This window comes from Hippoglossus stenolepis, chromosome 5 (assembly GCF_022539355.2).
Source record: "Hippoglossus stenolepis isolate QCI-W04-F060 chromosome 5, HSTE1.2, whole genome shotgun sequence".
Lineage (NCBI taxonomy): Eukaryota > Metazoa > Chordata > Actinopteri > Pleuronectiformes > Pleuronectidae > Hippoglossus > Hippoglossus stenolepis.
Window position 1 is genome coordinate 13,755,935 of NC_061487.1, and position 16,051 is coordinate 13,771,985.

A 16,051-nucleotide genomic window follows, 5' to 3' on the forward strand; every position below is an offset into this window, starting at 1 on the left:
GTTGCTCTGACCTGTCTCTCTCTTTGGCCGCAGTGATCTAGACAGAGACTTTTGGAATAACAATGACAGCAGCACAGTGCAGCAGAAGTGGAGCTCCTATCCTCCCAAGGAGTTCGTACTAAACATTTCTCCCTATGCTCCATATGGAGATCCTCGCCTCACACTCAAGTGAGTCTTGGTCTAAGGCTGGTAAGAGACTTTTCCCCTGAGCAGGGCTGTAACGAGGCAGGGGCAGTGTCACTCTCCCTTCCCTCTCTTCCCCTTTTTCCTCTGCTTTCTGTTCACCTCCCTGACTTCCTCTCCTCTCCGCTCCTCACTCCATCAATCCTTTCTGTGCAGTCACCACCACTATAGCCGCTCATCAAATTGAACAGCTGGATATGGATGTTATAACATCAGACATTAAATCCCCCTGGTTTAATGGTCTTTATAGTTTTTATATTCTCTAGGACAAAATTTACTGAGGGGTTCCTGGGGTTATGTGGCCAGGGGCCTTTTGAGCGAGCCACATGTCAGACAGTGGCAGAATATAAACACAATTCTAGACTTTATTATTATGGTTGAATAACCCTGTTCCCATCCACAATAGTAATAACCGCAACAATAACAACCCACCCGATGTCAGCACACTGGAGGGCACAAATGGTACTAATGATTACTCATAATCTGCTCGGGAAATGTGAGCATAGGAAAATGTCATATACGAACATTACAGCGTCCCTGTGACAGCCATTTGACTATCGCTGCGGCAGAGCGGCAGCGCGGCCCTGTAAGCCCCCCCAGGCTAATTTCTGCTGCTACTCCTCACATCCTGTCACCTTCTAATGAACACAGAGGCACGTGTTCACATGCCCCCCTACTCCCTACAGCCCTGCTGCTCCCACTAACTCCTGACCTCTAACCTCTCCCCTCTCTCCCATGGGCTGTAACCATGGAGACGGACAACCCTCATATAGCCCTCCTTTCCAAAAGACATGTGTACACTTTAACCCGCCTTCTCTGTAACCTGTGCATCTCCCTGTCCTCTTGCTTGTATCAACTGAAATTTGCCTCTTTTTTTGTTAGTTTGTCGTTGTTGTGGAGGGTTGACCGTTTACACCAGGTTGCAGTGTGGTGCCAGTGTTCACCTGTGGTTCACATCCATCTGTGGCTTCTCTCTGATCCCCATCAACCCTAATTGCAAACGTTTGCTGCACTAACACTGTGGCACTCCAACTTCACCCACTGTCAATCACATTGAGAGATACAGTGTTTGTACTTGATGCAATTTAAGTCATTTTTTACTCACTATAGGCACTTGAATCCAATAAAGCCCTCGCAAGGTCATACTTATCTCCCTGCCGGCACTGAGAGGCCTCTGAGCTCAGACATCCTGCTACCAGGCATCTGTCTGATAAACTGTCTAATAACTGGTCATCTTTAATAGACCTAGCCGTTGTGGACTGTGTGTTAAATTGCCTGCAGAAAGGAGGTAGTGGTGTGTTTATGAACACTGTGGATATATGGATTACTGTCTGAAAACTCTGCCTGAGGATGGTGGCTGCTGATCTCAGGAAACCAGCTTGAGAGCCCAGTGTCTGTAGAAGTTCTTTTTTTTTTTTTTAAGAAAACAAAAAACCCTCAAGGTTGTAATTTTTTGTTCATAGTTTCTCCTCGGGCTGGCGGTGAAAAATAAATGAACTTTTCACTGCAGTAATGGTAAAATGAGTTGTTTTATCAGGTGTGGGTGAGCCAGTCAAAAGGGCCGGCATTTTAATTAAAATAAGAAAACACTGAAAAGATTTTTTTTTTCACTAGCAGAAACTGGCAGACCTCCTAACTTGAACCAATAATATGTTGCTAAAGTCAACAGACAGCTGGAAAATCATTTTCCTGTTCACGATCATCTGGAGATCAGCAGCTTTCAGTCACAATGGGCCTCATCTATCAAACAGGTTTAACCTCCCTCGCACCTTCAATCTCCAAGAGATTTATGAATATGAGTTTAAATTCTAACATTTTTCACTTACATTTGGACTCCATGGTGAGCCTGCAATTTGCTAAATGTCAGCGGCAAGTCAAAGCACTCTCGTGAAAAAATGGTCGTTGACGTAAGCATTTTTCAAATGTAGCTATTGAGTTTGGTGAGTTATAATATACTTCGTCGATCTGATTGGTTTGAGATGAAGAAAAGTGTCAGAGATTATGTATTTGATATCCGTATATCTTTTAAATAAAGAGGGAAGACTTTCACCTTGTGCTCGGCTCGATAAATGAGGCCCATGACTCCTGTGTTGACTGTTGCTCCGGCAGTGTCATCCGTGCTCTGGTTGTGATTGATGACTTATCCACGTGCACTGTCAGGTCATTTGGTCAGAATGAAATGCGAAAGGTGACCTTCAAAGGGACATGATGTAAGAGTAGCACCCACCCACACCGCCACTCCACTTCCTCCCTTCCCATTCCAGGCATACACACCAGGCGACAGTGTCTTTCTGTGTTTCTCCTGTTTTGCGTCTCCCGGAGCAGGAGCACCATGCATATTAATGAAATGTAGTCATGTCACCAGAGGGCACTACTGTGCTTTATTTTTGATCATCGCTGCTTTTTTAGAGCAGACGTGACATTTCAAACCCAAAACCAGTTTATTTAAATGAAATCTGAGTTGACAACTGCTCTTATTTATGAAAGGTGGTTAATCACTGGAGGTTGATATGATTAGATTTCCCTCATGATGTTTCCCTACTCTGTGCTGCAGGTATTTCACTGCTTCCTGTTTATGGATGCTAAGCAGTTATCAGATGAACAGATTGATATCTAAAAATAGAGTGGGACGGTGTCTTACAGGAACAGATGCACTTGTATTGAACTGAATGTCACTTTGGATGACTTCTCCCAATGAGTCGATTACTCGCCCGTGAGGCACTTTGCTGCACGTCTTCTATTGAATTGCCTCGTATAGCAGCAAATCTCCAGCCTCAAATGCCTTAAATGAATGAGAAAATGAGAACAAAGTGACCAGTGTCCACACACTGATGCCAGCTCGTGAATGCTGGCAGCTGCACCCCTGGTCCTCCAGGCCCAAAGGAGTCACTTCTCGCTGGTTTTCCACCCTTCACAGGCTCCTTCTTCTCCTCCTCCTCCTCTTCCTCCTCTTACCTTCGCTCCACTCCCTCATCTCTCTCTTTATCCACACTGGACCTTTTCATCCACGTGCCTGAAAAACTAAACCTGTCCTCACCCCGCCACACACATACACACACACACAAACACACACACACACTCTACTGATCTGTCTCACCTCCTTATGTAGTTGCTCAATCTATTTTCCTGTGTGTGTGTTGTGTGTGTGTTTGTGTCTCTCTTTCTCCAACTCTTTTGCGTGTCTTTACTTGTCTTTTTCTCCTCTGCCTGTCGTTATTCTCCCTCTTCTATACCCTCTGTCCACCATGGGACCTCCGCACCCTGTCTCTCTCTCTCAGTGGGGCAGTGTCAGGGGGTCAGAAGGGGGCAGCAACTGGGCATGGGGATGATGGGGGGGGTCCTAATCGCAGTGACAGCGTGAAGAGCATGGTGACAGAGGGAGTGAAGGCCGGGAGGTGGCAGACTGTCCAGGGCCACATGCAGTCTGGAGGACTGAGACCCAGCAAGTGAGTTCAGAACCGGGCATTTAAAAAGTCAACGTTCATGTTTTACAATGCAAATGTCCCTCTGGTAAGTTTTGTACCTCGGCTACGATTAGGTGAGTGAATCAGCAGGGAGAGTCAGGTCCAGGAAAGTGCTGCTCAGGTATGGAGTCGAGCGTGTGGGCATAAATCAAAATATGATCTCTGGGGAAAGGTGAATTCTCGCCATCATGAGCAGATAACAATAGTTACAGGAGCTGCGTAGCACTGTGACTCAAACCTTCAGCTCAGACAGCCGGCCCGGCTGCCCGGTGTGGCCTCCTGTACCAATCTGCAGGAGAAAATGATTTATTTATGTGAAGGACTGCACAGCCTGCGAGTGCACTTTCAACAGTGCAACACAGAAATAGTCTCATTTTCACACACTGACTAAAATAATGCGTCACTTGCTGCCAGTCTGACTTTTAATTAAGAGTCAGGCTGAATTGTGAATTGCGTGTTGGTCTCCGACTGCTTGTATCCCACAACCATGACGTACAACATGATTTAGGCTCCCCTGTAAATTCAGCGAGTTGAAAATGAGGCAGTTGAGTTCTCCATGATGTCTTTTGCACCTTCCTTTGGCACCTCGTGCCTGCGATTTCTTCCTCCACAACACATTTACACTCATCACTACCTCACTCCTCATTCCCTCCTTCTCTCCTCATCTTTCTTTTTGCCCCTGTCTATAATTGGATTCTATTTCCAGGCTGCTGTAAGTGTCTGTGTCTCTTGTGTTTGTGTCTCGCACCCCATTTTCTGTTTCTCCTCCATCGTCACCCTCCGTTCTTATCGTTCCCATCACTCCCTCCATCTTTCTGTCGTCGTGTAAAGCCACTCCTCGCCTTTTCCTTTTTCTTCTGTTTTGCCCACAAACTCTTTTGTTTCTGCATTCCCCTTTTTATCCTTTCATCTGTGACACTTAAATATGATGGATAGCGCACTAAAAGCCTTATTGCAAAATTGCATTATAGGTGAAGTAATGCAAAACAGAGTAAACTGATGTGAGTAGCTCTCTCATGACCTAATTCTGGTAGTCTAGGTTACACAGATCTGAGAGAGAGGAGGTTATATTTAGGGAGTAGAAAAGATTTAAAAGAGATGATACTAAAGAGCCTAGAAAACAAAGAAATAAGGAACACATTAGTGAAATATGTTTCACTCACCATTGTGTTGACATGACTATTGAAACATTGTTTAAGAAGCTAATGAGCCAATTAGACTGCATTTATAAAGAGGAGGAGTGGAAAATGAAATGGTGACAGAGGGAGGGAGTCCTACTGTACGACATGGTTGGCTGTCGGGATGTCTCTAGAGGAGCAGCATGTATTTAAAAGACCAAAAAGACGAAAAAGGAGGAGAGGCTATCAGAGATGGGAAAAGTTGACTGACGAGTCGAGATAATGGGGATCTCTCATCAGACCAAAAAACCCTCGACAGGAAGGCCCGGGAGCATCAAAACCTCCATCCACACACTTCGACGCAGTCACGTTGGGCACGGCCGCGTCACGCCCGTTCGGACGGTGCACATCCGACCCCTGCCCGTTCGGAACACACCCGCACGCAAACAGAATGCGCAGACCACGCAGACACGCAGGGCTCACACACATCTGACGCAGCCGACACGCAGGGCGAGCTCACAGTCTGCACACTGCTGCCCGCCGCCGCCCCACGAGCAGCACACGGCACACAGCGACCACTCAGGCTGCACCTTTTACTGCTATTTCTGCTACTGCTGTTACTGCTGCTGCCTCACGTTGCTCTCTTTCTCTCTCCTCCTCCTCCTGTCCCCACTTCCCACCACTCCTCCCTCTGCCTACTTTTCCACTTTGTCTTCAAATTCCACCCTTCCTCCTCCTTCCTCCTCCTCCTCCTCGCGATCATCCACTTCCTGTCTGGATGAACTTTCCTGTTTCTATCCTGATGTCAACCTGACTTCTTCTGCTGTGTCTCCCCTCTGCCCTCTGCCACCTTGTCTCATCTCTGAGGATTCTCTCCCTGTCTTCTTTGTCTCATCTCCCCTCCTCACCCCTTCTGACCAACTTACCTCCTCCTGCCACGGCTCTTCTTCTTCTTCTTCTTCTTCTTCTTCTTCTTCTTCTTCTTCTTCTTCTTCTTCTTCTTCTTCTTCTTCTTCTTCTTCTTCTTCTTCTTCTTCTTCTTCCGTGACCTCTGACTCCTTCTCCCCTCCTCATCATCCTATCCTCTGCCGGCCGTGGCCTTCTTCACGTTCTCTTTCCTCCCTGCTCCTCTGCCCTCCCAGCTTTGGGGATCCAGTCCTATCCTATGCATCCACTTTGGAGCACATCCCTTCTGGGCCGGCCCGGCCTCGGACACTCTTGCGCCAGCAGAGTCTTCAGCAGCCTCTCATCCAGCCGCCGGGCCCCGGTCTCGCACAACCTCCCACCACATCCCAGAGCTTGGGACAATTACACACTGCACCTGGACAGCCAGGGGGAGGCGGGGGTGCTGGGCGAGGAGAGGGAGGTGGCAGCGGTGGTGAGGGTGGGGTTGCAGGTACGCGAGGCGGTCCCCGGGGTGCGCGGGGCAGCCCAGCAGGAGCAGGTGCCTCTCGCTATAGGGGAGGTGGAGCAGCAGGGCGCTCACGTGCCAATCCTGGCAGCTGGGATTACATGATGGACCAGATGCGGAATCGAGGCCTGGATGCCAAGTCCTTCTTGTGAGTCTCTACAACTGTTCTTTCATATCTTTATGGAGTGTTTGTAGTGTCACCTGCTTGAAGCCTGTGTCTTATAGTGTATGGCATGCTACTGGTTATTTTGTGTTTTTGTTTTAAGTAATCACTTTGCTTTACCCCGTAATGTTTTATAATGTTTTAGGATCGATTAGTTCATAATGTTTACAATGTGTAGGTATTAATCTGTTTTTACCTTTACCTTTGTAAAAATATACTTCTGTGTTTCTTCTGTTGGGTGTTTCCTCTCAGTGTTTATCTGATATCCAGGGAAGGATATTACTAATGTCAAATTAAAACATGTGCAGTATGTTTGTGGATGCATGTGTTAATGTGTAGCTTTGTGTTCTTAGATGCCCGAGACTGTTTGGAGCATAAACTTTCAAAAAGTTTTGTAGTCAATGTACAGTTTGTAAGGAGATCTTTTATATACAGAAATGCAGTTCAGCCCAGAGATCAGAGGTTTGCTTATTTTTGAAAAGTGTTTTATAAATATTAATAAGGGTGTTATAAATGTAAATCAGCTGTCTTTCAGCGTTAAGCCCTGTTGTTGTGTAGGAGATGGATCAACATCTAATTAGATCAGGATGTCACAGCTCACACACCGATATTAATAATTATGTATTGTGTTTATTAAAGGGAGTGTATGTATGCATATACTTATATGTTTTATGATCCTTGTGTTTAATGATTTGATCGTGAGTGATGAGCTCTCAGCAATTTCCTCGTATGGATGGACAGTGCTGTAACAGTAATGAGCTAAAATGAATTGGGGAGCGTCTCAGTGAACAATCTGTCACAAAATGCATTTCTCCTAATTTTAGAATGAATGACATCATGTGCGTGAAAAGCAGCAAGGACGCTGCGACATATTGCGGGCTATTTCCATCCCGCTCTGTCTTAAATTGTTCAATGTTCACGCTGTGTGCTCTGCTAAACAGCAACATCTGTTTGGATGGCATTCAGCCTGTCTGCTGCGATCGTCTTTACGGGACGGAGCCAGTGGTCACAATATATTTTATATTCACACCGACCCCCTCAATTACATGAAATTATTTCTGAAGCGTCCTCTGGATTTACTGCTGAGCATCCTCCGTCGGAGACACCCCAGCAGGCCTAATCCATATTTCAGCTGGTATTTTGCAACTAAAACGACACCTCTTTTTTTCCAGTGTCACTGTGGCTTTTATGCAAATAGTGAATCCGCTCACATGTGTGTCAGCATGTGTACTTCACACAGGCCATGTGTCACGCTGCATCAGTTTAAGAACAAGGGTTAAGCAGCTGTGTGTAGATTTGTGTTAACCCTGAAGCATTGATCTTATGTCACAAGCACCATTACGCCCACAACATATTGTTGCAGGCCTGTAGAGGAGGGGGGAGGCGGCGGGGGCGATGATAGGGGGGAGAGGGGGCACATTGAAGGGATGAGGAAGGACACTGCCAAGGTACAACATGTGTTTAATGTCCCTTCGCACCGAATCCGTTTTACTGTAGCGCTTTACCATTCGCTTTTCTTTTTACATGCATTAAAGCTCCGGGCCGTTTGATAATGGCAGCTGAACTGATGTCACCGGCTAACTGAGCATCAGCAACGTAGCTCACGCAAGTGCCAAGGTCATGGAGAACATCACCCGTAATCGTCAACTGTAGCACATCATGTTTAATGTGAGATTGAGGTCAATGTTGTTGTATTTCCATCTCCGCGCATGGCATGATTGACGACACAGTGGCCAGGCAATAGACACGACCCATTGTTCAAGCCAGTTCATTTCAATCTTGGCCAGATCCCTTATCTGCTTGAATCATTGCTCAATGAATGTGTTGATGTCATTGACACAGATATCTGGCCTCTGGAGCAGTTTGACCAAATTGATCTTTCAAGAGATTAGTTTTCATGAATTTTGGCTTGAAAATCAATCATTTGTCCTGGTGTCGTTTATGTCTGCTCTCACTTGTGCTTCCTTAATGTTCGGCACATTGATTGATTGAGTTTTACCAATATTCCTGAGTGCAGACGCCCATTTTTGATGTGGGATGGGAGGAGAGGGATCCAATAACCCTTGTAGTGACAGTATCAACACATGCACTGGGTCATTTCATTTTTAACAGATCAGTGATTCCCAGCCAGTGTGAACTGCTGGGAATCTGAAGTTACCACGAGAGGCTTCATTGGTCTGAACTAAAGGGAAGTGGTACAAGACTGAAACTGTTTAAACAATAAAAGTTGTTTTTTAGCAAAGAGTCATTATAAAAGATTTGAAATAGCTAAAAAAGTTAAATGGTAGAAATTTCTAAAAAGTAAAAGATACATGGTTGAAATTGCTCAAAATAGAAGATAAATATTTGAAATAGCAAACTAGAATGGCACTCGGGAGAGCGCATACTTCCACCAGCAGTCCCCTTATGAAACATTTAAATTTTCTTCATAGAGAGTTTTATTTGGATCTGCACCATATTGCACAGACTCAAAAATATCAGTCCCTTGAACATGCCAGATTTGTTTTCGTTGAGGTCTATGCATCAATACCTTGAAATGGAAATTAGTGAAAATGTCAACAAAAAGAAGTATGTCAAAGAGGAGCTGAAGATCTTAATATTTTTAAATGTAAATTAAAACCCCACCTATTTAGTGTTTCATAGATTTGTGGTTTTATAAAATTTCTATTATTATTTATTATTATTATTTATCTTTTTCCTTTTTCTTTTGCTAAGATTACAGCATTGATCATTTTTATTCATTTTACTCCTTTTTTGACCTTTTAGCTGTGCAGTAACGTATAACAGTCAAGATATATAATGTAGATATAACCACTATGAACATATTTACTTTTCTGTGAACTTTTTTTATCTGGAAGTGGCTGTGGGGGCGTAGCAGACTTTTAAGCTTGGGGACGACTGGTGTAGACATATAACAGGGAGATTATTAAACAGGGCTTCATGCTGCTGTGAGAAAAGCTTTTGACGGTGCGTAAGAAAGATGAAATTGTGAAGTTTAGGCCGATATCTTTCCACAGCCTGGCAGCACCGTATTTTCTTAGCGGAGAGACTGTAATGCACTCAGGGGCTTAAGCTATAGACCCGTGGGTGAGGGTGACAGGAAGGAGGGAAGGAGGCAGAGAATTAAGAGAAGCCGATCGGGGATGAACGGGGAAAAGGGGGGATTTGGAGAGCAACTGTGGCTGAATAGGAGGCGACGAAATGAGGAGTGCGACACGGAGAGTGCGAGAGCGCTGACCCAGAAAGCGGTGACATACACCTCGCACCTCAAGATACTGTGTCACTCAAATAGAAACAATTAGTCCAGATCTTCTTAATGAGGCTTAATTAAATCTTAACTCTGGAGAAAGATGACAGGCATGTTCAATGGGAAAGGTGAGTCTGGAGGGAAAGCAGTAGGCAGGTTGAAGAACTGGATAGATTACTCTGTGTGTGTGTGTGTGTGTGTGTGTGTGTGTGTGTGTGTGTGTGTGTGTGTGTGTGTGTGTGTGTGTGTGTGTGTGCGCGCCCGTACATACTTTTGACTTGTGTGCAGGCTGCTGAAGATCACATCCATTAACGATCATTAACTAATCACCAACAGTTCCCTTAATTATTTGTTGTGTGTGCGATGTGAACACAGCCTGCACCTGTCGACAGCCTCACTTCATTTAAATCATTAGGCTCTTATGTGTTTGGCCTTTCACTTAAATATCCTTCCCTGGACAAAGTGCTCACACTGCTCAGCTGTTAATGTGGTTTTGCAGATTTCCTCCCTTTTTGCTCTGTTACTGCTTCCTGTGTTTTACTCTCACACGTGTCTCTTATTGTCCCGCAGCTCCTCTGCTTTCTGTCCCCGTTTTCACCTGGAATTACCTGTCTGCTCTTCTCTCCTCCCTGCACCACACCTTCTTCACATTCGATTTCCCCTATCCTCCTTTGCATCTGTTCTCCTTCCTCTTGCCTCTCTCTCTCTCTCTCTCTCCCTCTGTCTCTCTTTCCGTCTGTCTCTATCTCTTGTCGTATGTTTTTTTTGGATGGGGAGCCAGTGAGGGGAAGATGGTGGTCCTGGCTTTGGCCATTGGTGTGGCCGAGCAAGATGACTTTGCCAATATCCCTGACCTGCAAGAAACAGCGCAGGCAGCACCAGCGGCCAATCAGGAGCCCCCTCCTGAGAAGAGGTACCGGATAACGTGTGAAAGTGTGTGTTGTGTGTGCGTGAGCGAGAACAGGGTTCAAATGATATCAAAGAAAAACAAGAGATGATTTCAGAACCTAGAGGAGAGTAGTTTTGTAGTGTTTTTCGGTGAGTCACAGCACTTAAGTGCATTGCGCACCTGAAAAAGCTTTACAGCTCGATTCTCCGTTACAGAAATAAAAACAGAGCTATGAAACCAAATGTGGGAAACAAAGCCTTCAATGCTGAGATGAGTAAAGAGATGATGAGTACATTTAGATGTTAGCTGTAAAGCAGTATTGGGCTCGTAATTCACAGCGATGAGACGCTCGCCGGTCGTCCTTTATTCTGCTAAAAATCCAGCCAATCAAATAAAACGGTGTTTTCTCATGCCAGTGGTCTTTTTATTCTTGTCCATGATAACTATAGCCCCCCATCGCAATGAAATTCTCCTCCTCCATTTCCATCTCTGTTTGTCTTTTCACTACTGCCTTACAGAAACATCCCATTGGTATTTGTTGTATTTCCTTTGTATCTCCATGCTTTTATTATCCCAGTCCTTTCTTCTCCTCTTCTTTTTTCCCCCTTCCTGCTCATTAGCTTCCTTCAATCACCCTCTGCTGCTCTGAGTCCCGTCTCTGTAGCTCCACCGAGGGCCCAGAGAGCCCCCTCATTATTCCACAACATGTTAGTCACTTACATAAACATGCTGCTAAAAATAAACCTCTTCCTTGCCAACCACCTTACACACGAACCACCTATCTCCCAAAATAATTGCTTTTCATTCCGGCCTTGGAATAGGACCAGGTTTATTTTTTGGAGGGGGTGGAATAGTTTAGGACCAACAAATAAGTACCGTGTTGCATCATGTGAGACAAACGGCTCAAAACACACCGTGCTGGTGTTGTTCGTTTAAAGCCGTGGTTGGTGGGGTTGGTTTTAGTTGCATCAGTGTGTCACACCGCACAGCCACAGTGAAATCCTGCGTTCGGTCCAGCCCTAGGCAGATGCGACACACTTGATTTCCTCAGCCGTCCAATTAGGCCGTTTTGACCTCACTTTGATTCTGTGACTAATTGGAGACAACTTGGAGATATATAATATGACACACACCTTAAAAGAAAATGGCAGAGGAGAGTGAGCAAATCCTGATTTATTTGTCATGCCAATTATTTCTCATTCGCTAGTGTTGCATCAATTTGACACATGATGTGAAAACTGGGGCTCTGTTACAATGCAGGTGGTGAGTGGGGTCTGCACACCTGCAGGACGGAGCTGCAGGGTCCTCAGCGTGATAGTAATTGTCATCCGTGAACTAGTAAGCACCTTTAGTTCGTGTAAAGTCTTTAAAAGCGATGCTACGTCAACAACTGCTGATATATATTCAGTTCCTCTGCCTCGTTTTAGTCTCTTGCCCCTGAGCGTCCTGTGGCCTTTTCCCACATGGCCTTACAAACAAGCATGAAAGTCTTCTTCGAGTAATAATGTCTTTTTTTGTGAACATCAAAACTGCCTCCATTGTTCAAAATGAGCGTGAAAGCTGTAGAGCCACAGAGGAGTGCAATTTTTTTTTTCATGTCCACATTAAATCTGGCTTACGCAGAATTTGTATTCACCTGGAAACCTCCTTTTAGACGAAACGGCTAGTGGGTGGGGGGGACGCAGGCCGCTAGGTGCAGCACTCGGCCGGCAGGACTCGCCTCAATTAATGGTGATTGAGTTGACTGCTGTTTCTTCTAGATTAACCTGGGGTTCATTCAATTTGGTTCAGTCAAAACAGAATGAGTGGCAGTTTACAGTCTGTGAACAACAGAGAAGTGGGGAGTAGAGGAAACAAATGATTTGACTCTAATGAAAGCTTTAAATGTCTGTGGCCTTTGGTGCGCTCCTGTCCGTCCCTCTGCTGAGCTCTGAACTAATTCCACTTGAGCTGCGTGGTGCTTTGTTTGTTTCACGATAAATTACGAATTCAAATGTATAATAGGATGATTTAGCCAAACTTTAATTGAATGCTATATTTAGCGACACAAACAAGTCCACAGTGAATTAGAAATGCAAGGTGTGTAAGCTTGCGGGGAGTATATCATTCCCTGTGGTGTTAGTGCTGACTTCACAGATGTCTGACCATGATTTAATCAATCACGCTCTTGGCATATTGCTCATTCTGAACGGGGGCTCTCGAGCCGCAGACAAAGCCGTTCTGTCATACGCCTCCCGCTCTCCACGCCCCTCTGTGTATAGTCATATCACCGCCGTCTGTGCATTTACATCAAACATGTCTTTTATGTGCCCATCACTCATCTCTATACCTGCATCACTCTTGTCACACCCTTTGAATTCATATAAACTAAACTGAGCTGCAGGAAAAACATGTCACTGGCAAATTAATTCCGCCAATCCGAAGCCTCTGAAGTGAATATCGCCGGTTCATGAGACTCTCAGACGATAACATCGTCAGCGCTAACTTCTAATCTCTGCTTTGTAGTGGTGCTCCACAGCAGTGCAACAGCCAGTGGGGGGAGGTAGAGAGTAGGTATAGATAAAATATATTCTTAAAGATTAAACCAAACATTTGCAGGCTTTTTGTCTAAAGTTCCTTGATTGAAAACCTGTTTCGGCTTCATTTAAACAGCTGTTCAGAGTTAAAGAGGTAGAATTATACAAAATTTGAAAAAAAATAGAATGGCACTCAGTAAACATGCCTGATTTTGTTTTCATCAAGATTGAATGAAGGGAATTGTTCTCAATGAAAATGATGAAAAACAATGTTAAAGACAGTGATCAAAATATTCTTCTTGTACCCGAACCACATCCTTCCACCAAGTTTTGTGGTAATCCATCCAGTATTTTTTGTGTAATCTTGCTTACGAACAAACCAACAAACAAACCAACCTCCTTGGTGAAGGTTATGATGAAATATTATGAATTTAAACGTTTTTCTTCTGTTCCAATCCAGTAATCATCAATCTCAAGAACTTTTGGAGCATTTGGGGCCCAACTCCAGAGTTTGGATGCCCCCTACAGAATAAAAGTAGTTAAACTAGCTCCACTTTGATATGTAACAACATTCAAATGCTTCCTACACATTGATGAGCCTGAATAAACAGTTTAAATCATTCAATAATGTTGCTGACAATACTCGCTTAGATGTTCTCTATTGAACAATTGGTATTTTGACATAAGCAGCAGATCAGAGCGCTTCCTCCACATCCTCTGGAAACAGCGATGCAGAACAACATTTAGGCACAAATAACGACAGAGAGGCTTTTCATTTTCCCTCCGGCTGAGTGTTTATGCTTCATTGTTGCTCGGCCATAGTTGAAGGCAAGCCAAACAAACACACTCTTATCCCCACTGGCCATGAGAAGGTGTTATAATGTGTGATATTCAGCGCGCTCCTTCAGCGACCTTGTGTGCGCGCGTGCGATCGCTGGATGAAAGCGTTCTGCGTGCCCATTTGTTTATGAAGTGGGGCAGAAGCTGACAGGCCGTTTGAACCAGAGTTGGTGGTGGTGCTGATGGAGACTTTTAAATCCGAGGTTACACACGTGCTGAGGAGATAGAGGAAGGGAAGGTCGCTCAGTCAAATAGCTGAGGAAAAAAAACGACTGGATTAGAAAATCATGCGTTGTTTGATTCTGGGGGCCACACATGCTGACATGTTTATATCCCAGGCATCGATAGGTTGCGGAGCTCAGAAAGCGTAATTAGGATGTCGAGAGTGGCTTGTTAATGCCTCATTGGTCGTCACTCGTACAATTCTGATGCGATTCACTGAACCTATACTGATCGTTCTCCTCCAGTGTTGCTATAAAGAGAAGCAACAATCCCCGAGAGCTTTGAATCTAGAGCCTTCCCTGAGCAGCAAGCCGACCGTCCAATGAGGATGGATGTTGATGACCGAGGAGGCGGGACGGGTCTTTGCCACTTTAGCATTAAATCCACTTGCCTTTGGTCTTTCAATTATTCATCCATGCATGTTGCATCATTTTGTGTAAGCCAGTGGAGCTGCGTCTTGCCTCTGAATACATCTCGCAGATATTAATAGATATAGATGTATGTTTCCCTGCTTCAGAGACGTGATGCGTCCTGAGCGTCTTTTGAGTGTCTGTTAATTGCCATGTGGGCTATAGAACTCGCTTCATAATTCATGAGCTTATTACATTTCTTAGCGCCATTGTGTGTTTGTGCTCTGTAACCACATTAGTCTGAGTGGGAGGAGTTTAATCTTAATGCGGTGAAGGATGGTGTGTTTAGGCTAATGAAACGTCAGGTCATTCTAAGGTCACATGTGCACTTTAACAGTTTGAAGTGGCCATTGTTTCGGCCTCAGATAGTGAAAACAAAGCAGCAGCTCCAATGCTTCCAGATGATATCATCTGTATGTGTGTTTGGACATAAACATGTAAATTGATTACGCTACGCTCTGAAAGTCTGACACAGTGCTCCTCCTGTGACAGGGGCTTTGCAGGCCCGACTAATCAGCCGAGTCGTCGGGGGGCTCCGGTTAAGTCTGCCCCTGAGGCTTTGGCTCCCTGTGGCCGGCGTGCTCATCCTGACATCACAGGGGGAACGCTGAGATGCAGCGGGGGAGAGTAGATAGCCCTATGGTGGGGAGAAAGAGGAGCCACGAAGCAAGGAGGAAGTGGAGTAGGAAGAGCGGAGTGCATTCAAACATCCATATGTCAGGGGAGGATGAGAGAAATTTCAGAGTGCAAATCCATCTTCCCTCCATGAGAGTGGTGGGAGGGAGTACTTATTGTACTCTGCACATCCGTGTGTTGTGCAGGGCTGAAGGCAGCGCTCTCTAGCCAGCAGGTACATGCTGCTACACGTGCTCATCTCATGCATCCAGATAGATGGGGGCAAGCTATTAGGAGCATTAACCTGGGACTCCTGCGTGCTTCCTCTGAACAGGTGGCACATCTGCAGCAGCCGCAGCCCCCAACCCCAGCTCAGAGGCAATCTTTGAATTTAATCAGGATTCAAAACATTTGGGTAGACGAGTGTTTGGCATTTTAATGGACTTTTAAAATGTTGGATGCTTTCATGTGGCTGAAATTCCCTGAACTGATGGGCTTGTTACTGTCGTTGAGCTCGGAGGCATGAATGCTAAATGGCAGAGAGCAGTGGCAGCCAATGAAGGGAGGTGGGGCTCTAAACATTATACTAGTCTTTGGATTCAAAAGTGATTATGTTTACCATATACATTTAAAAGAGCTAGTGTAGTAGAAGTATTAAATATATAAATATGCTTTTAATATTGATAGAAATATACGTAAAACTGTAAAGATCAACATTTGTTCCTGATTCACTGTTTTCTATTTCCATGTAGAGTTCAGTGAGATGAGCAGACACGCAGAAGGCAGCATTTAGCAGCTCCCTTGTTGCTCCTTCCTGAAATGGGATTTTAATAAACGATGCTATTTTAGAAACGTTTCCAGCTCCAGAATGCAGGAAGTCATTTGTTAACAGTGTCAGCCTCCAAATTTACATGCAGGAGCGGCAGCAGCGTTTTTCGGCCGCGGCCCGAGAAGTTGAGCGGCGCGCTGGGAA

At 45.0% G+C, this 16,051-nt stretch overlaps 1 protein-coding gene across 7 annotated transcripts in view; it reads left to right on the plus strand.

Annotated features, from left to right (window-relative positions):
• Positions 1-16,051, plus strand: part of syt7a (synaptotagmin VIIa) — an 81,325-nt gene that overhangs the window by 45,065 nt on the left and 20,209 nt on the right. Inside the window, exons 3-5 of one of the 7 annotated variants that reach the window (XM_047339867.1) lie at positions 34-3,629; positions 5,908-6,324; positions 10,368-10,499. The exons of 1 other annotated variant lie outside the window; for it this stretch is intronic. In XM_047339867.1, coding sequence (XP_047195823.1) covers positions 3,550-3,629; positions 5,908-6,324; positions 10,368-10,499 — 629 coding nt within the window. In that variant the 5' untranslated portion in view covers positions 34-3,549. 5 more of the 7 variants (XM_047339870.1, XM_035156784.2, XM_035156781.2 and 2 more) reach the window with 5 other exon arrangements.